The 26,169-nt window shown below is 38.1% G+C and overlaps 1 protein-coding gene across 2 annotated transcripts; it reads left to right on the forward strand.

Annotated features, from left to right (window-relative positions):
- The first annotated feature begins 1,944 nt into the window (after window positions 1-1,944).
- Window positions 1,945-24,132, forward strand: LOC119744928 (tetraspanin-31-like). 2 transcript variants are annotated; one of them, XM_038221133.1, is made up of 6 exons: window positions 1,945-2,163; window positions 14,275-14,442; window positions 14,888-15,088; window positions 15,545-15,676; window positions 17,621-17,714; window positions 20,775-24,132. In XM_038221133.1, exons 1-5 carry the CDS (start codon window positions 2,104-2,106, stop codon window positions 17,693-17,695), a joined length of 636 nt encoding a protein of 211 aa, XP_038077061.1. In that variant the 5' UTR covers window positions 1,945-2,103; the 3' UTR covers window positions 17,696-17,714; window positions 20,775-24,132. The 2 variants fall into 2 exon arrangements, with proteins under 2 accessions (XP_038077061.1, XP_038077062.1); XM_038221134.1 differs by lacking the exon at window positions 17,621-17,714.
- The last annotated feature ends 2,037 nt before the right edge of the window (window positions 24,133-26,169 follow it).

A 26,169-nucleotide genomic window follows, 5' to 3' on the forward strand; every position in this document is an offset into this window, starting at 1 on the left:
TTTTTAACTCAGAAATTCTTTCAGAAAATTCCTCTCACAAGACGTACTTATTGAAAATCTGTCTTTGAAGTGGTCTGTCATGATGGTTTGGTAAGGGATCTTGTCCAGAAAGCTATAAGGCCAGGCATTTATCACCACTTTAAGTTTTCTATGGCAAAATTGATAGTAGTAAAAATACTGTTGGAGAAAGGTGACTGGCTCCACAAAAAAAGGGTAATAAGTCGCGCTGTGCATTATTGTGTAATGGCCTGCTCAACATTGAGAGGTTAAACATATCGTCAAAACGTGATTTTAATTTTTTGTCATAAATGACATCTGTAATACCTACAGTTTCAGGTTTCATTCACAGAAATGTTGATTTTGATGAACAAAGTGGAAAAAACAACCTTTCTGTGTGCATCGTTCTGTTGTTCTACAGCAAAGCCAGCTGTTTCAAAGCCTGTTTTCTCAGTTGTGTAATTTGAACTCCAAGGAAGTAATTAATATGCAAATACGTCATATCTCCAGAACGGGAGGGGCTACGGAGCTCTTTTATATACCAAATGAAAGCTTACGCTGTGGGCTTTCCAACCATGTATATAACTCAATTTCATGTATATGTATATGAACTTGTATTCATTTGCTAAAGTTGTTGCAGTTTTGTTGCCCAAAAAAGCCAAATATATAAATGTTTACACTTTAAAATGTTGGTGCCAATTTTGTTTGTGTGTGGCTTTTTTTATCAATCTCTATTAAGTTTAATTTAATGTGTTGTATTTTTATTCGGTTTGAATGAAGATTTTTGGTAAAAGCAGTCATTTGGACAAATACAGTGTATAGAATATAGCATTGTCAGAATTCTTTAATGAGTGATTTATTTTATTGTAATGTTTTAAAATACACAGTTGTTTGAAAGGTTAGAAACGTCAAGTGGTATTTAATTTTGTCTGAACCCCCTTGGATTAAATGTAGACATGGTACATGAAACGAAGTAGCTCAGTTTTATTTATCAGAATTTCTTAGCATATTTTTGCCAATGTTAAGAGAGCACTTTATTGAAATTTGTCGCCAAATTATGCAAATAGACCTAAGACATAGTGGCGTCACATTTTGTTTACATGTGCGTTTTCCTATGGGAGTCAGTCAGGTCGGGACAATTGGTCCTCTTCCCTATGAAATTGCATATTTTAACAAAGTGTGACGTCATTATGTCTTAGATCTATTGTGCAGAGTAGTTCTGAAAAGAGAAAATGATTTCTTTCGGGCTGATTTGTACTATCCTGGACGACAGAGGGCGCTAGACATGATGATTGGTCCTCGGGCTGGCAAAAGTTCAGATACATGGACTCTTTGGATTTGGAACAGTATTTCCATTTCGTTTTTAGTAGTTGTTTAAAGCGAAGTACTTTATTAAAGTTTCTTTATTAAAGTGAGTGCAACTCTCATTTATGCTGTTAAGTTATAACTGTACTACAAGTTAAAGCTTTAAATTCAATGTCGGGTCTTTCAATTAATAATGTGTAGGAATTAAAATGAATGCCTCTATATTAAAATCTTGTGTTACATCGAAGGTCCACATATTTGAGTTTGAAATAAAAATGTTACACTTGAAAATTCTCACTCCCTTCATTTGCATGGTTTGTTTTTGGGACCACTCCCGTTATATTTTTAATCGGTGAAATATTAGGGGGGGGGGGCGCAGCCCTAAACTTTTGGCCAATCAGATGCCAGAAATTTATTCGGAAACTTTCCTTGCCTAACATTTCATATTTCTTAATTAATTAAAAACGCAATCTGATTCCTGTTTTGATGGAAAAACAATACGCAATAGTAAAAATGTTTCGAAATGATGATTAAGAATTTTCAACATCGCGAAGGTTCACAAAACAAATTGCATGCAATTACCGCGTCAACCGTCACGCGTCAAAAAATACGGACTGGAAAAGTTGAAGTGAGCCACCTCGCGTTCAAATCTGTCCAGGCCATTGAATTTAATCAACGTGGAGATGGTGGTGGGTCGCGAATCGGAGTAGAATTCATTATTTTTTTTAATACTTCCTTGGAGTAAAATCGCAAGAAATCTCTTATTTGTAGCAGGAAGACGACCGTCAGAGAGTGGTCAAGATGTGTGGGGGGTTTGCGTGCAGCAGAAATGCGCTAATTGCGCTCAACAGTCTTTATATCGTAAGTAGGCAATCTTCAATTTATTTCGCAATTTTCATTTGCTATGTTCGTCATGCATGTTCGTCAGGTATCCGGTCACTTCGGCACCTTGCCAACTCGGCATCCACCAACTCGACACCTGTACAAAAACCAACTCGGCACCTATCCGACTCGGCACCTCTTTTAAACGTTTGTTTAAAAATATGGAATCCATAGGCATAGCTACGTTCATTTGACACCGCATATGGTGTTTGGTTACATGATCGGATTCAACCCCCCCCCCCCCTCAAAAAAATTAAAAATAGGTAGGCCTAGGGGCCTAGTGGATATTTTGCCGGAGGTAATGACGGCAAACTAACGTTTACTAAAGGTTTGTCGGCGGCAATCCATATCAACAGAGGGCGCTGTACGCTTTAAGATAGGGCTGAATTATAAGATGTATTAAATTCCCACCAAAAGTTGTGTAGGACGTTTGATGTAGTGGTTAAGCAAAAGCTCTAGTGAGCGGGATGACTCGGGTTCGATCCCGATCCCCGCCACATTTTTAAGTTGTTTTTTTCCCATCCCCAAATAAATAAGAATATTCTTTTATTATTTTAACATGTCTCAAACATTTTATTGCAGAGTATTAAATTTTCTTTTTCAGATTTGTGGCTCTGGAGGATTTTTTTTAAAAGGGAAATAAAGTCCGAAATTATAAAATGATCTGAATCCTATCTTGTGAATACGAGGTTACAACGATAATATTGGCATGGAGCCAGACTAAAATTTGTCACCGGAAAATGTTAAAGTACAAAAAAACAATAACTGCGCATGTTCAGTGCATATCCGGCAAGCTAACGTTTACTAAAGGTTTGCCGTCTCCGGCAAAATATCCACTGCCAAAAAATATGATTCAACTAATTTAATTGTGACATTCTTTGTTATTTGTTGTTTTTAATTGAATAGGAATTGTTTTATTTAGATAGAAAGAGATCGAGAATGTTGTAACTTTTTGCCGCTGTCCAATATACGCAGCATGATTTCTCGTGTAGCGCCCTTAAGTCTGTTATGTGGTTATGTAGCAAGCACTGTACGCCCAGCGTCGGTCGTCACAGGTCAATGCTTCCACGGCAACGGTGCACGGTGAAAGTGCCGCGCATGGCCTGGCCGCATATCCCCACCGGCCATCGCCACTGTGCACGGCCGTTGACAGGTGCCGAGATGGCCAGGTGCCGAGTTGGCTACATAGGTGCCGAGTTGGCAAGGTGCCGAGTTGGCAAGGTGCCGAGTTGGCAGGTGCCGAGTTGACTAGGTGCCGAAGTGACCGACATTCGTTCGTCATGTTCATTCCTCTTTCTAATAGGGAGTCGAGTGGTTTTGGGCCGCATATCTGTAACCACGCAAAATTAGTCAATTTCAAACCGTGCTAATACTAGGGAGTCCGGCAAATTTAATTTTTTAGCGAAAAAATGTTATTTTTTGTATCACTGAAAAGAGAACTACACAAAAAAATCAATGGCGTTTGAACATTTTGGAGATACAATTTAAATGGCCGAATTTGGAGTTAAGATTTACATTATATACTGTTAGCATCTTTTATAAATCTTCTTTTCCAAATCTATCAAAATGTTTGGTATCATAGGAATCCCCATTAAATAAACATAAAGTTGATTTCTGAATCAGGTTTTTTACCACTCATAACAAAAAAGTTACGATTGTTTTCCCTGGACCTTCGCACTGTCGGGGCGCTGTGGTCCAATGGTTACGGTGTTCGACTCGTGTGCCGTGGTACACGGGTTCGAGTCCTGACCGTGGGAACATGGTGCTTGTGCTCTTGAGCAAGGCACTTTACCATTATTGCTTCGTCCTTCGGATGGGACGTAAAGCCGTAGGTCCCGTGTGTTGTGTAATGCACGTTAAAGAACCCAGTAACACTTGTCGCTAAGAGGAGGGGTTTGCCCCGGTGTTTCTGGCAGTGGCAGCAATTATGCGCCACAGCACCTAGCAAAAAGGTGCTTCATAATGGGTCTCATATGTTCATATACTTCATATACCTGGCTTTGGTTGCATTCTCCCCCAGCGCTTTGTATCCTCTGGCAAAAAGCGCTATATAAATACAGTTATTATTATTATTATTACTGTCCAGGCGCGTGCCGAGCAAACACCGCGATGCGACCAGACAATGCCAGATGGCCCGCCGTTACGCACGGGCAAAGTATAGTTCCGATCTCACTCGACACAACGCAGTTGCAATATGTGTCCACGCATTATTCCTGTTATAAATACCGCGTGCCAGACAAAGTCTGGCAATGGCCGATCCCGCTCCACACAACACAGCAACACGGAACATGTGTGCACGCGTTATTACTGTTACTGCGTGCCAAACTACGTACAAGTCTGGCACCAATGCCATCAGCGTACAATAACATGCGGTAGTAGACTAGTCTGGTTGCAATGGCGTCTCGCCGTTGTACAAAATTCTCTCGTTTCGCCTCTGTACCCCAACCTTTAAAAATGCTTTGCGGAAAGTTGCGACAAGCTTTCAATCATTTCTTTTTATACCACTGTTTTAATAAAAGTCTTAACTTTGTGGGTACGAGTGTGCAAGTCTGTGACATTTTCATTTATATTTAATATCATAAAAACAGTTACGATTTATCAAGCAGATTATAATTTTACACGGTGGTTGAAATGAAAGTGCCGGCTCGCGCGGTAATGTTTGGGGCATCTGTCGATATGGAAAGCGCGAGTTGAGAATTCGTTTTTTTCCATCCAAATGAATGCAAAGTTCTGAATAAATGTTTTTGATAATTTCATGGAGACCATAAACAGTAAGCACAGCAAAAGGTATGCTTACCTCAGAGGAAAAATTTGCTTAACTTAGTGACGTAACATTTATAATCTCCATACGCGCGTGACCGTTAGCACGTCCACGCCACAAAATAATGCTTAAGGTTAAGGTTAGCACAATTTTCTGCTATAGTAAGCACAACTTTTTGGCTGTTATAAGCAACGCCATGAAATATGGCCCTGAACTCTGGACCCTACATACAATTCACTGAAATAAACATTCAATGCCACTCTTGGAGTCTCGAATAATGTTTCTATAAAAATAGACATAAATAAATCATTGTGCCATGACGTTCAAGTTAAATACAGTGGCACAAACATCTCCAGTGAACGCCTTTAATAATGAGCTGATACATGGCTCGTTGTACACAGCTTAAGACAATTAAATCTTGTTACTTTTAGAATATGTTAAGTATTGTGGATGGGATGACTCATATTTGAGGAACCATTTAGGAAATGATATGCTAAAACCAATTTCCCTTTTAGCTTTATCAGTTTCTTAAATGATTCCTAAAATATGTGAAGAACTTTACATGTTTGCCCAATTAAAATGCTACCAGGTGCACATTGTTGCTGGTTTTGTCATTTTTATTCTTGGATTTTAATCTTCAGTGAGTGGAACGGTGCAACTTGTATTGGTTTATGAACTTTGGGATGACCCCAGCTACAGTTAGGAATTCCCCAACTATTGTTGGGACTCTCCAAACAATGGTTGGGACTTTCCAAACTATAGTTGGGACCATTGTCATAGTTTGGGCATGTTGGGGCCTAATAATAGGTTCATTTGTACACTCATGCAAAGTCATATTTCTCTCACCGGTGACTCTGACACCCTCAGTGACACCCATTTTCATCAGAAAAAAACCTTTCTTTTTCATTGTCTGAGAAGTTACTGAGTACTTTGTAAAGTTGGTTATCGGTACCCGATCCCGTAATCTGGAACCGGTTCCTGACATCATCAGTCATGTCAGTGGTCGGGTACTCAGGTACCTGGGGCCAATACATAGCCCTATTGTTGAATGCATGACCTGCTTTACAATTTCAATACAAAGTACGGTACTTTACATGAAAGTTGGTTGAGGGCAATTTTACAAAATATTTGTGCCCTACAGTCAGTGCCAGGCACGACACAAAACATCTAGATGCACCTAGTGCACTGTAGTTCTAGAGGGCTCAGTAAAAGATATAGGCCTACAAGAGTTTTTTTTCTGCCAATTTGTTGCACACCAAGCTATTCTGTTGCTTGCTTTCTGGGTTTTGGGGCGTGAACCACCTTTGTTTGGATGGGCTCAGTTGAAAGATGTTACAAATGAAAATCTTCAGTCTTTTAAAAAAAATTTTTTTAGTGCCAGTGCTTTTTGTTCTGCGTGTTACATGTACCTCATTATAGACGGGGGGAAAAAGTGGGGAGTGTGGCCTAGTGGTTAGGGTTCGTGACTCATGATCAGAGGGTCAGGGGTTCCAAATAATCCAGCTGCTGTTCATATGTTGTGTCCTTGGGCAAGCCACTTCACCCACACTTGTCTCTCTCCACCCAGAGCAGGAGTATAAATGGATACCGGCATTAGCTGGGGAGTAACCCGCGATGGACTAGCATCCCATCCAGGGGGAATAGAAATATTCTCAGTCGTTTCATGCTACTGAAACTGGAGATAAACGCCGGCCTGATGGGCCACATTGGCTCGTGACAGACTTTACTTTTTACTTACTAAACAAATATTCAACCCAAAATATCCTTGTCTGGAAAACTGTCTTTTCTCAAACAAACAAAGAAAATGTTTTTCTTTTTAATTTTTTTCTTTCTCCCTTACTGGCTTGGTATGATCCGAGAGTGCATTGAGATTTTGGAAATCGATCAGTCATAAGAATGCATAAATAAACACACACGAGTCTGGAAAAAGGTCAGGGTAGGATAGAATTAAACTCTCGCTTGCTGTAACCCCCCTTCCCCCCCCCCCCCCCCCTTCTACCTCATCAATTAAGGCAAACAGGACTTCCGGAATTGAATTAGCCTTCACATTCCGCATGGTTTGGCGATTGCGGGAGGGTTTAGAGAAATCTAAAGCAACAAATTTACGCCAGCGGTGAGGAGTGACCTGACTGGTAGTCTGTGCGTGGTCACCGGTGCTTGAGTCATATTGTACACGTTGTGGTCTTTACTGACGTGAATTGTTGGCCTAAAAATGCATACAGAGGTGTAAATAATACGGCGTAAACTTTCAAATCAGAAATATGTCACTTGGTTATAAGAATTTTATTTTCAAGGGGTTCATTTTTCAGATTCTAATACCTCATTTTTTGGTACATGTAGTTACAACTAGTGTATTTTCCCCCCAAATTTTCCATTTTCTTTGATGGATAAGCCTGACGTTCTGAAAAAGAGTCAGTTTAGCAAAATGCATAACATGTGTTTTATAAATAAGTTTTTTCTTTTAAATTTCTTTAATCGGTACAATTTAAATGATTTTATAGTCTGAAAATCAAATTGGAAAAAAGTTATGAAAAAAAAATTCTTGAAAATTTGCATACTTGTGGATAGCTTTTAAATGAAAAGAAAGAATTCATTGTGTGCAGCTCGGCACAGATTTACCTTCAGTATTAAAGTACATAAACACATAGTACATAGGCCTGTCATGATATGACTACAATGTACATGTTTACATGCAAATTATGTGCACACTAAAAAATATTCATGCATGCACAATGTACTGTACACATACATTACATGTCCCTATGCCAAATTTCCTTAACAGCATAATTGCACTTACTGAGTTTCATGTGAGTAAATCTTGTACTATAGTTTTGTCAGCCTTGCCTTTGAAATTGTTATTGATTTCAAAACCAGAATGTTGTTTCGGTATCCACACATTTCCTGGACAAAGTTAGATCATAAATCACCTAATGGTTTCTAATACAAGAATGATATCATCCCCATTTAAAAAACATTGTGTTTGTTTAGTTCCTGTTTATGCATGAGTCCTGTACGTAAAATCTACACGTCAGGTTTCATTGAGGATGGACTTGACCAAATCATATATTTTAGGCCAAGTAAAAAAAATAAACCAGTTTCTCGTCGCCACGTGCTTCTTTTTTCTGCCCGCCTCCTTTTTTGTTTTTTAATTCATATGTTTGCAATATATTTTACAAATTGTCAATCTGTTGTCTTTATTTTTTGTTTCCAATAAAATTGTAGCGATGTGGAAAGGGTTTTGTCTGCTTTTGGACACAAGTTTGTATCAGCAAAATAGTCAAGAAAATGGAAGAATCCATCCGCCATTTTGGAAATATCCGCCATCTTGGAAAATAAAAAAAGACACCCGCCTCCTTCATTTAAAAAAAAAAACGGACGAGAAACTATTTTTTTTTAATCAGCTTTAGTACATACATTACTGACATCTTGTTATCATTTAATAAAATTAAAATGATGAAAATTTGTTATAAAACGCATTGACGCGTTCATCACTCATCTACAACCATGAAATATTTACAACATGTGAAGTGTCCTTTTACCGTAGTGTCCTCAGTTATTACATGTATGGCCCTTTTACCTATCAAGCCGCATACTCTGTAGCCTTGTTCAATGCGGTCTCTCGGCTTTTTGTCGAAGGGAGATAATCGGGCCCTAGCACCCACAATCAACGCGGTTACGTGCGTGTACCACCGACCCTTGTCCGTGCGTGTACCACCGACCCTTGTCCGTACGAACGGTTCGGTACTAACACAACCAGCAAGCACACACACGTGAGTACGGACTGTACATGTACGCACGGTGTAATAAGGCAGTAAAATGTAGGCCTACTATGTTCTGCGTGTGGGTGTACGTACGTACGTGTGGGGATATACGCGCCGCGTGGCCTGTCGAACGACCGCCTTGTTGGGTCTGCAACTTCCGGGTTTAATGTCTTTCTTTACTTTTTCGTCCAGTTTTGGAAAAAAATGGGCGGGCTTCAGGTATGCGGGTATGCCGTGATGATTATGTAGGTTCGTCTTGGACCAATCACATGAAACAACCTTCCCAATAGTATGATTAATTCATTTTTAAGCTGACCAATCGTAAGCTTCACAAGAATCATGTGACGTCGCGCGGCATGCATAATGCATTAGTCATCATGGCGTCTTCCATGTCATTTTAGCGAGAGCGAAATGTTCGTCACTTTTTCAACAATTTGACATTGATTCGAGTTTTTCGGCTCGTGTAATGAATCCATTTGAGTGGGCAACGATCGTCTAATGACAGCATTACCTGCAGAATTCGTTGGAGCCTTCAATACTGCTTCGGACAGACTGGGACTGAACGACTTTCACCCACAGCAACGGGCCGCCATTGCAGCGTTTCTTCGCGGATGCGACGTGTTTGTTAGCCTATCGCGGGCTGACCAATGAGAATTCAGTATATACGCGGGGGTGGTACCTCATTACCGTAATAGGTTTTGCTGGGTCAACTCAAAACCATCAAGGCGTTGGGTTACGCGGACTAGCTCATGCATGTACATGTACTTGTACATGTACATGTACATGTACATGTACTGTGTGTGCATGGCTGTTGTACGAGTACGTGTGTGAATACAGTGATGTACGTGCGTACGTACATGTACATGTACAAGCATAGCCTTGCTGTATGGTACAAGTTACTTTCTCACTAGCAGCGTACGGGCATCGATATGTGCACGCAATTATGCCTTGCCAAGTTGATTAGGGATTTTGTTATCGGCGATTTTTTTTTTATCGGCGAATCGATAAGCCCGCAACGCCTTGGTCAAGGCTACATACTCTGCTGTGGTAATGCTTGAAGGACTTTGACAAGTCTAATCCTCATCCCACTGATGACATCATACCCCCCACAGTTGTTCATTAGTCATGCAGTGTGCATACATGTAACCTTTGGCCCATTATGCATGCACACACAATGTTTAAATGAAGCACTATTGTCATCGACACGTGGACGGTCTATTGTCTGTACAGGGAACATATGGATAAATGGGATATCGCAATAATACTGCAGAATTGATCGTGATTTCATAATGTGCATTTTTGAACATGTATATTGTTTATCTACCATTATTATACATGTGTTTTCTGCCTCCATGATTAGATGCACTATACAGCTGTGCAGTGGCAGAACCCTTAAAAAAAAAAATCTCCACAGTCTATTTTCTTAACAAGCGAACCGTATTGTATGGTGTACCAAAAATTTCTTCAATTCTATGTCCATGTGCATCAGCTAATTTCAAATGGGGAAAAAAATGGGGTTTACACGACAGCAATGCAAATCCATGAAGATTTGCTGGTATGGTAACATGTACATGTGGCATAGCAGACAACAATCCACGTCTATGCACTGTTTGTTGCACGATAGAGCCTGCCATACATGTACGTATGTCAACATTTACCAATGGGAAAGGTATAGGTTCGCTGGCGCTGCTCATCTGACCCGACAGCCAGTATTTGAAAAAAAATGACACGTTTTTTCTGAAATCTCTTTTGTGAGTTTGTGTGATCCTGAAAAAAAAATGGAGGAAAACTAGACATTTGAGTATGCTTTGCCCTTTGTCAGGACTCAGGAGACAGTATTGTTGTTGTTGTTTGGGGTAGGGGTGGGAGAGAGGTTTGTTTGTGTGTTTGGTTTTGAAGAAAAAGTGCATTCAAAGTATTTACATGCCTGCCCACAAAGTGGTTAGGCCAAAAAAAAAATAATAGTTCTGCTTCTGGTTTCCCTACCTACCCTATTCTGACAGCCCCTACCCTAATTTTTTTATGGAAAAAATGAGAAAAAAAACCCTTAAAACCATCAATTTCTACCTTTTACCCTTGACTATACGCAGACGCCTCCATGTGATCGTACACAAAAAAAAATTGGCAAAAAATAAATTTACCTACCTACCTACCCTATTTTCAAATACCATGTAATCGGAAGCAGGACTATTTTTTTTTGGCCTTTGTAGTACCAACCATATGAGAAAATTCATACATTCAGTTATGCTCAGATACAATCTACATAATATATGATGTATTATAAAAAATATACAATTTTTTGTGAATTAACTATTAAAGTGCGAGATCTCTAACTGCACTGGTTGAAAAGGAATTTGGAGCAGCTGATTTTTTTTTTTAACTTAGGAAATACATTTTTTTGTTTACTCATGGAGCATGGAAACTGTAGGGACACTCTACAATACTGATACATGGGCAGATAAAAGGGGGAAAAGCTTCCCGAAAACAATGCTTCAGGGAAGTTTACTTTATTAAATTTTCAAAACGAGGCATTCGCAACTGTTCAGAAATCTAGGACGCTGATCAGTGTCCCCACACACATTGAGCCTAAGGGGCCTTCTTCAATAAGACTTGGTAGCCTCCCATGCCTTCGTGAGTTACCGTTAGGCATCTAAATCTGTTTTGCACTTTATGGTCTTGTTTATCATTAGCCCTAACCCTCCTCAATCCTCCAAAATCAATCGGACAGGTTTTTTTTTAGTATTGAGGCTGAACGGCAAGAAAATATCAGATGATTTTGGAGGATGAATTGTGTCAAGGTCTTAGGCTGTACTCTGGAGTAATTGAATATGTTCAGCCATGCATAATAGAGGCCCACATTATCTTGGATACCATCCACGCTGCTTCTAAGTTCTAGATATAGTTGGAAGTTGCTCAATGTAGCAAAAGTGATTGTTGGAGGATTTTGAATGATTGAGGCAGTGGTCACACCTCCTGAACAAATTCAAGAAATAAAGGGTTATTTTTTTGTTTTTTGGATTAATTAATTAAGGCTGAATTCAATTTTAACATAGTGACAATTAGAGGATTTTGCAGGATTGAGGATGATTTCCAGCCAAAAGGGCCTATGTTGGTGGTTAGGGTTAGACAATGAACCTTATACGTAGCGGCCATCTTGGCGGGCAACTTTTGTCATTTTATTCCCATATCAATATATGCATAAGAAGTTCACTCATGCATATTCCTGCTAAACAAAGGCATTGCGCTCTAAGATGGCTGCTACGCATATGGTCTATATGGGCTCAATTTTATGTAAATTGCTTAACAGAAGGAAGCAAATTTCTTAGCAAAAAAATGAACGTAAATTTGTGTACAAGAATGGCATTCCTTTCTTTTTACGCTGTACATATATACAGGCAAAAATTCTGATACTTTCAGCTCAATTTTTGTGATTTGCATATAAAAAACCTGCAAAATTCAACCGTCAAGATGTTAATATATAAATTATGCATCTTGGAGGTGAGTGTGTTTCACAATTGCTGTGATCTTCACTAGCTGATTCGGTGATCTCAGCAGACGAAGTCATTAGAATTCCGTGGTTAATATTGGCAAGCCTTTTTGTCCCATTTCTTAATTTCTCCAACCGTTTGCATGTTTACCATATGTAAACACGCTTGCAAGGTTCATGTTAGTGTACTGCACACGTACATAGTACACGGCCACAGTAGCGCGACACTGACTCCTGCCCCACAACGCGCATATTGGTTGATCATTGACCGCCAATCTAATCAAACCAAGCGTTTGTTTTGATGCTCGGGCTTACGAGACAAGAGCGGCCACACGTACCCCACCATCATGTCATGCCATGATTCAAGACCTCTGTATAAAAATTGCCAGCGTTGCCATGTGATTGTGCCGTTTGTCCATTTTTCCCCCCGTAACATATTAACAAAACAATGAATCTATAACTATGGGTGGTTGCATGTAATCAGGCGGGTAAATTACCCTATTTACAGATATCGTGTGATGGCCTTGTAAATCATGCAAATTGAAATTATAATTGACTGAAATGTGCTATGGCTGAATTTTCCTTAATTTTAAGACTTAGCACATTTCATTTCATTGTAGTTTATTTGGTTTATACACTTCCAGTCTTATCAGAAAATGTAAAATAGTCGAATTCGTTCAGTTTTCAATCCAAGTTGTGCCTCCTAAAAATCAGTAAAAGCAAGGAATCAGTTTAAAATCAGTAAAAGCAAGGAATTCCAAGGTCTCAAGGAAAATAGTCTTCTGGTTTGCTTGAACCATGGAGGTACATGTACGGTAATTCTACCTCCATGCTTGAACCCACAGTATGTGGCAAAACTGTCCGTCTGTTCGATTTGATTTATGGGGAACAAATATTGGCAGATGCTTTCCAATGCATGTACGTTCATGGTATTCACACACAACCATCACATGCTATAAAATTTTGTAGAGTCTTTTTCTAGAAAAATTACACACTGTTCAATTTCTTGCAGAATGCAAAAAATCCCTTAGATGGAAGACAAGCCTCTGTTTGATTTCATAAATGCCACATGTATTTGCAGGGGTGTGAAATCTCAGCTTTAAAGCTGATTTCAGCTTTTTTTGTTCTGGATTTCAGCTTTTTTCCCTCAATTGCTGTGTACAAAAGTATAGTAAGTTCAGCTTTTTTACACCTTTTTCAGCTGTTTTCAGCTATTTTTATCAGTGGTCACTCACACCCCTGTATTTGTTTGCAGAACTGTGCACATGAGACGATGAACATTCATAAAATTAGCATGTAGTCTGTTATGTGAGAGGATTGAAAATCAGTGCATGCATGATTCTTAATTTTTTTCTCCCCATATGGAATTAATGCAAATATATGCGTTCAAATACTGTGTAATGTTTGATGTCTGTCCATACGATCAGTTTGTCTATTTACACAGATGTTTTTCAACATGACCATCTTGCACATTGAGAACATGAATGTTTGCGTAACACAGTTGGATAGCTTTAGCAACAAACTGACATGCCTACAAATTGCTCAAATCGGAAAGGATGTACATTGTAATCAAGACCATGGGGGTGGGGGGCTGAGTTTCTGTACACAAAATTAATCAAATTGACCTTCGTTAACATTCTGTGCCAAGTTGTCCTTTCGGTCAAAATCAATCAAGTGACTGTTTTCAACAGTTAAGAGCTCCCAGCCTACAGAAAGCAGGATTGACTGGCTGTGACTGTTTATGTAACTTGGTAGAGATTTCACTGTAGGTGATTGATAAGCCAGCTGTGCCTACTACCACTTGCCTGCTTTTGCCTGTTGACTGAATTTGACTAGTCTCGGTGCTTGCTTGAAATATGATCTGACTGTTGGTGACTAGCCCGTGTAAAAGGCATCTAATCTAGGATGAGATCTAATTAGCAAACATTATTTTCCACGTTTTTTTTTCTCAACAAAATCTCGAAGAAAAATACCTCTTCGTGAAAAACAGAAGAGGAATTTGACAAGATCTTTGGTTGTCAATAAGTGACATGTTCTTCTTGCCTTTTCTTTTTTTTCTTTATCCCATCGTTTCCTTTCAGATTGTCGCTCTGATTCTCATCATCGTGCCGCCGGTCGCTAAGAGCGCTGCCTATGTCTCCAGCATGTACATCGTGGGCGGCATCATCGCCTGTGGGATTTTCCTCTTTGCTGTGGCCATCATTGGGCTGGTCGGTGCCCTCAAGCATCACCAAGTCTGCCTCTTCTTTGTATCCTTGGCAACCAAGCTATTTCCCTGATCACAAATGCTCTTACCGCTTGCGTTCTGTGATGTCAGGAATAATTCTGAGGGGGAAAAAAAAAAAAAAAAAAAAAATTATAAAAAAAAAAAATAAATAAAAAAAATTGAAGAACAAATGAAAATTGGGACTTAAAGATTTTGTTGTTGTTATGAAAGTGTCATCTTTATGATCTTTAAAGTTTACACGGGATAATCGATTTGTATCGAATATTCTCAATATTAGATTTCCGATAATCGATTATTGAAAATTCCGATATTGACGGTGCTTATCACTGACTGACTGGCTGACTGGCTGACTCCCCGAGTCACTGAATATGAATAATGTCATAAACGGAGACTATGCGACACATAAAGCCTAGTCGCATATTTGGAGTCATTTTGCAAGATGTATCTTCCTGAACCCTTCCCCCCAGTACATGGTGATCCTGTTCCTGGTGTTCCTGATTCAGATCTCCGTATCCATCGCTTGCCTGGCGCTGGGAAAGGACCAACGGAATAAGCTAGTCAAGGCTAGCTGGGACAACTCCGGCCCGGAAACCAAGGCCGACATCCAGAAGGGATTGGACTGCTGTGGGTTCAACGGAAACGACACCACCCACCCAGACTGCGCCAAGGTAGGCGACACCTGTTGTAAAGCCCCGAGTCTAGGCGATGGATCTCCAAAGTCCAGTGGAAATCAATGCAGAAGAGTTAACTTGTCTAAAATCAAAGACCACTTGAGTTGACCTGAGTTGCTTTAAATACTTTTTGGTTCTGGGCGAAAGGGAATGTCATTTTGTAATGGGTTAAAGGCGTATAGGATCATTTGCGTTTCTCCCAAAAGTGGGAACTTGGAGGAAAACCCAGGGAAGGAAAAAGCCAATGCACAGTGACAAGCAACCCTCCACAGACTACGTAAATTTATGCCACCAGCAACACACTTTTTCTGTTGTGTTAACTGCGAAATTCCGGAATAAAAGTTTGTGTAGATTATGCCAAAAAAAATTACCTGAATATTTAGTTATATAAAAATAATAAACAATGATATATATTCTTTTATTCAATTTGTCATTCATTATGCCTGTGCGTAGCTAACATGCTGTAAAGGAAAAGAACAGATGAATTGCTCCTCTTGCGAGCCGTGCGACACAAAGCTGGACGCAGTGTTTTACCAGGGACTTCACTACTCGGGCGGAGTCGGGCTCTTCTTTAGTTTTACAGAGGTATGTTGGACGATTGTTGTATTGCTTGCTGCTTGTTGGGCATGGTAGTGAATTCATGAACTCCCCCCCCCAACCCTTTTAAATGTTTTTTTTTTTCAAATATAAAGCTTTCATTCCAATAAACATGTATTGACCATTATTATGATATAGTTGTGGTATAAATGAAACCAAGAATTCCTCAGAAGTACCACAGGCACCGCAACTTGCATGCCCGAAAAATCCTGCAGAATGCAGACAAATCAAGAAATGTTCAATTTTGGAGGTGGGATGAAAACCAAATCAAGCTAATTCTGGGGAATAGAACCCAATTCCAAGGCGGGAATCGAACCCGGGCCATAAGTTGCGGAAGATGAGGAAAGAAACACTGCGCCAATCTGACTTCCCAAAAACTGTTGAACGATGGTCGTTTGCTTCGCCATGCTCATCACTGACCCCCCTCTCATCCCCCCATCCTATCTCCTTTCTAAAATAACATCTTCAAACATGTCTCCAATAACATGTGAAACTTAGAATGAGAAAACCTTTCCACATTAAAACAAAACCACATTGCTTCCCCCCCCCCCCTCGCCCTCGCATTCTTATTATTTTTTAATGGTTGCACATCCTAGCACACATAAGATGCATCGTTCTTACGCATGATTTATAGAGGGCGCTGTTTCTTTGACCTAAACAGAAGTACTTAAAACTGGGTCATTACATGATGAGATGTGATAAAATGGAAGATGGAAAATATTAATAATTAAGATACATGTAAAGTGGATTAGAATTGCCCCCGTTTTGTGGCATGCGGGTTTTGTGTCCCATTAGATGTATTAAATGTCGCCCTCGTGTGTTGATGGAATGTCAAGTCAACAATGACCAGAACACTGCAGAATAGGTTTGCATGACGAGACGAACTGGTTTGGAAGAGTTTGGCACTCGTAGTTCATGTTTGATGGCTCCATTCATGTTCAGGTTTTTTTATCATTGAACTCCTCGGGAAAAAACATTGGCAAAAGAAATTAGTCAAGTTTTGGCTTTCTCTTGTGAGTTGTGCATTAGTGAAGTCCAAATTTGATTGCCCTGTATGTAGACTTTTCCCATTGTACATTAATTACATGGAACTCAACCTTTGCCATACACTGTCAGTGTTTGTATTCTTGTATTTGATATTATTTCCAACGTCATATTACCACAAATTTGTTTCTATTGGGTACGCTAAACTCATCATGGAAAATTAAGATCATTCATTTGAACTGGTGTTGTGCGGTGACAGCTAACATTCAAATGGAGTTCATTGTAGTCAGGCTTGGGCTGTTTTTAAAAAAAATTCATGTTTCTCCCCTTTCCTGAAAAAAAAAAGTTTCTCCCAATAACAATTTCCTGAGTAATAATATTGAAACTACTAAACAATTGTTTAACAGAGACAACTTTTTATTTAAAGATCACCATTTTTCACCAGACCTTCAAAAATGTAAATCTGATATTCCATTTTTCAGGCTATATCCTGACTTCAGGCTTTTTCATGTTTGTAAAAAAAACAAACTTAGGCATTCAATCCCTTCACAGGCTGGAAAAATAAATAATCGTGTTTCGTGCACAGAGGAAGCATTTGTTCATGCGATGCTCCATTGCAATCGCCATGCTAGCTTGATACATGAAAGTATGAATTAAATAAGTTTAAAGCAGACATATTGCAATGTGTTTAGTGGTATTGCAGTGTGTTTATGGTGTATTGCGATCGTTTTGGGCAAGCCTGCCCCCTTCCACGTCAACTTTCTTCAGGCCCTGGAACAAAAAACCCACTGGCATTCCTGTAATATCGTGTCTATATTTGCTGTACCATATTGACGCTTAACCATATCAAGTATTCTGCCTCCGTTCATTATTTTTTTTTTTCTCTGTATGTCTCTCTCTTCTTCTCTTTTCATCCCACCGTCTATGCCACGCCCACTTTCCTCACAGCTGATCGGGGTGTGGTTAGCTGTTCGATATCGGAACCAGAAAGACCCGAGAGCTAACCCTAGTGCTTTCTTGTAGCCCCGTCACGCCGTATTAGGTATTACATAAACACAAACCGCTTGCTATGGCAAACTTGATTGTTTTAAAAGCTTTGGCTCCTATGCATTTTTGCTTTTAAGAAGTTGAGTTTGTGGATCTTCCAAAATCCAACATTGTGCATTACATCAGTGGCATGTTCTGTGTACTTTGAGGTACTGGACTCCATATTTGCAAACATCCAAAAATGAAACTGACAAAATATGAAATGTCCTGCATGATTGTAAGTAAATAATAGGATCAAACATCCTGTGACATCACTCCACCTTATATGCTGTCATTTTTGAGAAAATAGAAATTACCATCATTTCCTGGCGATAGTTTGGACCAAACCATCGCATTTTCAACGGAAACATATTCTTTGTGTTGAAAAAAGTGAAGATGCTTAATCACAATTTTCTCAAAAAAGAATATCTACTGAGCTGAAATTTTTGACAGGTTAAATTTTTGATAATCTGCATCACATTTATTGTATAGTTCTTTGAATCGTCAAAAACAATTCTATATTGCAAATGGTGTCCTCTTCCTTTAAAAGTTAGAGCAGTTAGCCCTGTGTAAACTAGTAGTAAGATGTAAGGTCCCAAATCCTTAAAAAATATTAATGAATAACTAAATAACAGATACTGTTGGATTTTGGCTGATTGTGGGTACATGTGGTAATGGTGAATGTTGTCTTTCCCTGTCCCGTTGTTTTGCTTTTTTGGTTCATGTGAGCTGGCCATATTTTGCTCTCGTTGTGTTCGGTTTTCATTATTTTTTTTGTACTTCTAGTTACTCTTCCAAACCAGTGTTTTACACAAACTGTTTCAAACATTATTTGCATTAATCTCATTTCCATCAAAATTAAAAAAAAAGCTGATTTTAATTATCTTTTTTTCTTGGATATTGCACTGTAGATTGCCAAACCCAGCAACTATTACTTTATTTATTAGCATTTTAGTCAAAAAGAATTTGGGAAGAATTCAGGCTATTTCTCAATCTAATATGCACAGGTGTTGTGAAAGACCTATCTCAGCCTTTTCTACTAGTTATTTTGGTTTACATTTAGATTTTCTTTCTATCTCACTCGGTCCGGGCCTTTGAGCCACATTAAGCGTGGTGTACGGTGAAACAATAATTAATTTCAAATCAAACTGAAATGACACAAATCCACAAACTCTTAGTCCATAGTTGTTGAAGCAAAGTGTGTCCGATCAAGTACAGTGCAGCACTTGCCTGTTGTTGTTGTTGTTGTTGTTGTTTTGTTTATTTGCATGTCATTGTGAAATTGTTTTCAGCATGACTATGTAGCTGTTCTTTTTATTAAAACTTATTTTAATGTTGGTGATTTTCAAAAGTCAGAAAGTATCTGACAATTTTTGGAAAGGCCTATTGAAAAAAAAATTGCTTTGAATTTCTTTATCTAGTTGTCTACCAAATAACTTCATAATTGAGTTGATTATTGAAACATTCCACAAAGACATTGCCACCCCCCCCCAAAAAAAGCACCGTGCAGGAATTTTATCCGCTATTTTTCCGAAGGCTTTTAAATGGAAATTTCAAAAGCTTGAGGGCAAGAAGAATCAGAGCCTGCACTAATGCATGCATTAAAAGATCCTAAATCCTCTATGGAGTAGAGTCGGTATTGAGATCAGTCAAAAACAAAAATGCCTCAACTTCATTAGGATTCCGCAAGCGTCCCGACGGCTTGTGGCCTGTATCAGGGACGTACACAAGCACACCGCCCTCCAACTCCGTCACGGTCTAGTTAGTTGTCAGGCCAAGTTGGATTGTGTTACACACAAGCTGACCGAGTTAAAGAACATTAAAATATTTGGCAATCGTTAATCGTTAAATTTCTTAAGACCAGTTTTCCAAAAGAGGTTAAAAAGGCTTGGGTTGCATTGCACAGTTGCTTGGCATTTTTGCTTCATTATTTGTTTTTTTACATTAACATAATCCTTTGTATCATCGCTCATTTTCTGTCTTAAAATTCATTCATCATGCATCATACCTACCCTCATTTTTACCAATTTTTGCAGTGAGATTCATTCAAAATTGTCCTGTTTTTCTCAGTAACCCCTCTTCCCATTCTTGAAAACTAAATTTATGCATACAAGAATAACTTGAGTTTCTGTCAGTGATTTTTTTTTTTTAATGCAATTGGGAAAAAAATTCCTTAATATTAATGATTTGGAAGATAAAAATATGCATGATGAATGATTAACACTGTTTTCTTTCATTTAAACTCCCAATTTCACTTTTCGCAGTCGTAGCTAATGCTCCATTGAATATCACTCCCCCCCCCCACTAAGCCCCTCCCCCTTCTCCACTAACACCAGGCTCAGTGCACTAACTTTTTCCAATTCATTTCCCCCCTTCCAAAAAAAATATGACATAACAGTACTGTATAAATATTTTTGGAGGGCCATTGTGACGCCGTGGCACAAAACCAGTCACTTGGACCAATTTTTGAAAAGTGGAATTTGGTGCTCTTTAAAAAAAAAGACATTGAATAAACTATCCGATGAAGTATAGAATATGGGAATCGGACAAAATCTGACAGAGTTATACAATGTAGGCATGTTCAGTTCCCAATCTTCATCAATATACATGTATGTTTCAAAGGCTGTATTATAGCCTGTATCTCAAATTACGGCCGTACAACTTCCGACTGCTTTTGTGCTGGAGGGTCATATTTCTTGTTGGTGAAGCTCATATCCCTGATGGTGATGAACAGATATCGGTGATGGTGGTACCTCCTCCCCATTTTCCTCGTTTAGTTTATACTAATGGTTTTTAAGTTAAGCTTTTTCTTTTTCTATTACAAGATTAAACAAAGAAATTCACTGAAGCAGTATTTTAACCTTTGACCTCTGAATCACAGTATGTAAATTGTAAAAGCGTTCAGCCAACAGCAGTCTTCCATTTGGTGTGGCAGACTTGAGGTCGCTGGTTCGAATCTTGCTTCAGTCAGTTTATTCGTTAAACCTTATTATTGATTTAAAGTGAATTTAGTCGGTTTGCCTTCGTGGTTTATTTCCTGATTCTGTGTTTTTACTGTGCTTCTTTCCCGGCCCAGATTGTTGGTATTTTCATTACATTCCGTTACCGAAACCAGAAGGACCCGCGAGGCAAACCCGACGCCTTCCTGTAGTTATGACGACCCATGGGGCAGCGACATCACGTCACGAAGCTCGTCGACAAGTCTCGCGGGATGGCGTCTAGAAAATTATCATCACCTTCAACTGGTATGAATCCTAGTTTGTTACATGATGCAGCCCACAAAGTGGTATTTTGTTTTGTTTTTCTCCTCAATATTTGACAAAGCAACACAAGCCCATAGGAAACAAAAACCAATTTTTAGATATAAACTTACATGTTTGTCCAGCCTTCAAGAAAGAATACACGTGTACAGAAGAATCCAATGTTAAATTTGATTAATTTTCGATAATACTACCCTGTTGAAGGTGTATTGCCATTATCTGAAAAAAAAAATCATAATTGAAAAAAAAATCCTGGAAAATTACATGTTCGGTACTAAATGCAGCTTAAAATTAAAACTAATTATCGAGTCTCAGTGAGTGGTATCAATGGGTAATACGATGCAGTGTTAACGAAGTAAAGACAAAGTTATGATCCGTTCATAGGACAGGGTACAATTGTAGTCGGTAGGTTTATCCCTGAGATTGGAACATTTATAAAGGCTGTTGACAACCCGACTTGTATTGTTCAAGATTTAAAAGAAAAAAATTCATAAATATGTTTGATGGCCCCTTTTTAAAATAATCTTTGAAATAACTTGATATAAACATCAATTTGATACCAGGAATGTTTTACACAGTACACACTTTGACAACTAAATATGTTTTCATGTCAGTAATTCATTAAATGTGTACAGACTTTAAGTTTTCTTTCCTTTTTGGGGAAAGTCGTTTTGAATGATGTTACCTAAAGCAGTGATTTGTGACAGTAGCTGGGTAGATATGGGATTAATTATTTGGTATTTATTTTATATCTTGATGTAGGGCAATTAAAGTATAGTTTGCACGTCATGAGTTTTATAGCGAATTTAATTCTGGTGATAGGGTGTTTTCTTGAAGACACAGTTTTGTGTTTTTTTGTCACAGATTTTGAGGATTAGAAAAATGTTCACGAGGCGTCATGGATTATAGAGGGCACTCTAATGGTTTTGAAGCAGTCCATATTAGTTTAACAAATGTGATACTCAGATGCTAAAACTAATTATTTTGGAGTATTTTGTCTTTAGTGAAAAATCTACGCTGTACGTTTTCTCTCCTGTTTGAAAGCAGGCATGGCCTTTGACAGAAAAAAAAACACACAAAAAAGAAGACATTGTAAAAGTGTTTCTCCAAAAAAAAAAGGACAACAGGAAAAGAAATCATCCCTGAATAAAAATATTTGACATGGAAATTTTGTTCTCCGAATTCTCATGATCCAAGCACGCTTATCACGAACTCAATGTTTGTAAACTTTTCACAAATTTAAACTCCTAATCTTCAGTGTCGTCTTGGCCGCTGTATGTAATGTAATTCTCATGAGGCTTCTACAATGAAAACGCCCACACAATTCATTGAAAGTGTTCAGTTCCGCGTTTGATCAAACGACACCAAAAGTACTCTTTTAAGTTTAGGGAACGACTAAGTTTCCTGCTGTACATGTTCTTAACTTGCGGTAATTTCATGTTTGAAACAAGAATATTAGCCAAACGGACGTTGTAAAATATAATCACCTTCAGTACGTAATGAATATAATATACTAAATTAATGACAATTTTGTGAGTGTGAATTGTTATCGTTTTTTCCGAAGGGCAGAGATTTAAGAAAAAACCTATAAGAGTTTTGGTGTATGTGCTGTATATTGGGCAGATAAAAAAATAAATAAGAATTCTAATATTATATATTTCCTTCCTTTTATTACTAAATGTACGCATTTGTCAGTTGATGTTACGGAGATTTTGTAAGTTTTTATGTTCCTTTTTGATAGAGGTGATGGTATTTGATTTAGAAAATGATTCCTGATGAATTCATAGTTGAAAAAAAAAATCGCAGAAAAACTTCAAGTGCATGTTATTTAAACAAATTGGATGTTTTTCCGCATTAAGTCAGAACAGGAGCAGAGTGATTTGTACTTAATGCACAAGTTTAGATTTGTTACAACTGCTTGAATCCCTGTAGATTTTGGAAGCATTTACATTCTCGAAACCATTTTCTCATGTTTTACTTGTCACAATAAAAAAATACAATAAATTTTTAAGCCATGTGGTTTTTGTTTGTACCACTATCATCAGCACCTCTGTGTCCATTTCCTGAACATCGAGTAGTTTTTTGAACAGCCGGATTTACTGCATGAGGTTGCATCATGTGGAGACATCATTCAACTGATGTAGAAAATTGTAATACAGTGGTCATCATGTAAGGTTCAAGCGCAGTTGTCAGACTTGTCTGGGCATATGGTTCAGTAATCGCGGCCGTGATTGGTCAAAACATGCATCAGTCTGTCCTGGAGGGTGCAGGTTCGAATCCAGCTCCAGTACCTGATATTTACCGACGTTGTGAAACAAAATATGTCTTCAACAAATTAAAACAGTCTCCATAACCCCCATTTGAAATTTGGTCATGTTCTTTTGGAAGTATCCTGTTCGTAAATGTATGACGTCTCCGATTGTAGGAGTTTCATTTGTACATTGTCTCCTTTATATGGTAGAAATACTCAGTTAAGACGTATCAATAATTGTTACTCATGGGCCGAGAAAACTCTTTGCCTGATGACGCCCGACACACTGACTGGGCAAATGGTTTTTAAAATTTCTGGCTATCGCAAAAACTAAAAGTTGCCAACTTAGGTCATGTCGTGCATTATTTGTCCAAAATTCGGCCGAATCTCACATGTATCCCTTGTCCATTTTAAAGCTGTACCATGCCTTCTGTTGAAAGCGCAAATACACATGTCGTGTGACCAGTCATGTGACTAAGTCATGTGGTCTATAGTTTCAAACATCTTAGGCAAGAAGTGTTTGTCAGTGCAGGTTTTCACAAAATCACTTGTACATTTTAGATAACTGGGTTAGGTCATCTTGTTTAAAAAAAAAAAAGGCGACACACAATGACATCGAAAAAATAAGAGTCAATTTTGTGAACGTTGTGTTTGTTTTAGAATACATCAAATACAAGTCTTTGTTGGGTAAGTTTAGCCTTACCCCTGTGATGTATTTGAACTAAAAGGATTGTTCCAAATGTTTAGATTTTTTTCAAACGGTAGTGATTTATTCAGGAACATTAAAGTGTATGTGCATTGCCGTTAATTATCAAGTCAAATTTTACTTGGGACTGATGTTCATCCAGTTTTGATTTGTTGTATGATTCTAGAAATTACTCCATTGCAATAAATAAATGAGCAAGCCCATGTTACAACCCTAACATTTTCTGAGATTCAATTCCATTCCTGTGTACTTTGCTTTTGGAATTTCTGCCTTGTTTTGAGAAAAGTCAATTTTTGGCCGATTTTGACTAAAAATGTAAGGCTAACCCCTTGCATTTTTTTCAATTTTGGCCAAAAAATGATATTTCTTGAAAGTTGCTAGAAAGATACCTTAAGGGCCCTAGAACGCATTCCAAATCGGTTGCTGGACAGATGTACTGTTAAAGGGGTAATTCCGTCGAAAAATTAAGGTGAAATTGCTCAAAAAATAACTTTTTCTCTCAAAAAAATTGATGAGTTTTGCCCAAATCTTCAAAATTATGCGTGTTAGAGTATTGATTGATGTTCCTCTTGCATCCAGATGAATTTCTGCCTTGTTTTGAGAAAAGTAAATTTTTGCCGATTTTGACTAAAAATGTAAGGCTAACCCCTTGCATTTTTTTCAATTTTGGCCAAAAAATGAAATTTCTTGAAAGTTGCTAGAAAGAAACCTTAAGGGCCCCTGAACGCATTCCAAATCGATTGTTGGACAGATGTGCTGTTAAAGGGGTAATTTCGTCGAAAAATTAAGGTAAAATCGTTCAAAAATGAACTTTTTTTTCTCCAAAAATTGTTGGGTTTTTTTGTCCAAATCTTCAAAATTATGCGTGTTAGAGTATTGATTGATGTTCCTCTTGCATCCAGATGAATTTCTGCCTTGTTTTGAGAAAAGTAAATTTTTGCCGATTTTGACTAAAAATGTAAGGCTAACCCCTTGCATTTTTTTCAATTTTGGCCAAAAAATGAAATTTCTTGAAAGTTGCTAGAAAGAAACCTTAAGGGCCCCTGAACGCATTCCAAATCGATTGTTGGACAGATGTGCTGTTAAAGGGGTAATTTCGTCGAAAAATTAAGGTAAAATCGTTCAAAAATGAACTTTTTTTTCTCCAAAAATTGTTGGGTTTTTTTGTCCAAATCTTCAAAATTATGCGTGTTAGAGTATTGATTGATGTTCCTCTTGCATCCAGATGAATTTCTGCCTTGTTTTGAGAAAAGTCCATTTTTGGCCGATTTTGACTAAAAATGTAAGGCTAACCCCTTGCATTTTTTTCCAATTTTGGCCAAAAAATGAAATTTCTTGAAAGTTGCTAGAAAGATACCTTAAGGGCCCCTGAACACATTCCAAATCGATTGCTGGACAGATGTGCTATTAAAGGGGTACTTCCGTCGAAAAATTAAGGTGAAATTGCTCAAAAAATAACTTTTTCTCTCCAAAAAATTGATGATTTTTGCCCAAATCTCAAAATTATGCGTGTTAGAGTATTGATTGATGTTCCTCTTGCATCCAGATGAATTTCTGCCTTGTTTTGAGAAAAGTCAATTTTTGGCCGATTTTGACTAAAAATGTAAGGCTAACCTCTTGCATTTTTTTCAATTTTGGCCAAAAAATTAAATTTCTTGAAAGTTGCTAGAAAGATACTTTAAGGGCCCCTGAACGCATTCCAAATCGATTGCTGGACAGATGTGCTATTAAAGGGGTAATTCCGTCGAAAAATTAAGGTAAAATTGCTCAAAACTGAACTCTTTTTTCTCCAAAAATTGATGATATATGCCAAAATCTTCAAAATTATGCATGTTACAGTATTGATTGATGTTCCTCTTGCATCCAGATGAATTTCTGCCTTGTTTTGAGAAAAGTCAATTTTTGGCCGATTTTGACTAAAAATGTCAGGCTAACCCCTTGCATTTTTTTCAATTTTGGCCAAAAAATGAAATTTCTTGAAAGTTGCTAGAAAGATACTTTAAGGGCCCCTGAACGCATTCCAAATCGATTGCTGGACAGATGTGCTATTAAAGGGGTAATTCCGTCGAAAAATTAAGGTAAAATCGTTCAAAAATGAACTTTTTTTTCTCCAAAAATTGTTGGTTTTTTTTTGCCCAAATCTTCAAAATTATGCGTGTTAGAGTATTGATTGATGTTCCTCTTGCATCCAGATGAATTTCTGCCTTGTTTTGAGAAAAGTCAATTTTTGGCCGATTTTGACTAAAAATGTCAG

Source organism: Patiria miniata, unplaced genomic scaffold (assembly GCF_015706575.1).
Source record: "Patiria miniata isolate m_02_andy unplaced genomic scaffold, ASM1570657v1 HiC_scaffold_7, whole genome shotgun sequence".
Classification (NCBI taxonomy): Eukaryota; Metazoa; Echinodermata; class Asteroidea; order Valvatida; family Asterinidae; genus Patiria; species Patiria miniata.

What these genes read in the sequence shown, in the direction of transcription:
- LOC119744928 (XM_038221133.1), top strand. Translation starts at nt 2,104, where the DNA reads ATGTGTGGGGGGTTTGCGTGCAGCAGAAATGCGCTAATTGCGCTCAAC. An exon ending in CGCTCAACAGTCTTTATATC is followed by an intron (nt 2,164 to 14,274) that starts GTAAGTAGGCAA and finishes GTTTCCTTTCAG; the next exon opens with ATTGTCGCTCTGATTCTCAT. An exon ending in CCCACCCAGACTGCGCCAAG is followed by an intron (nt 15,089 to 15,544) that starts GTAGGCGACACC and finishes GCCTGTGCGTAG; the next exon opens with CTAACATGCTGTAAAGGAAA.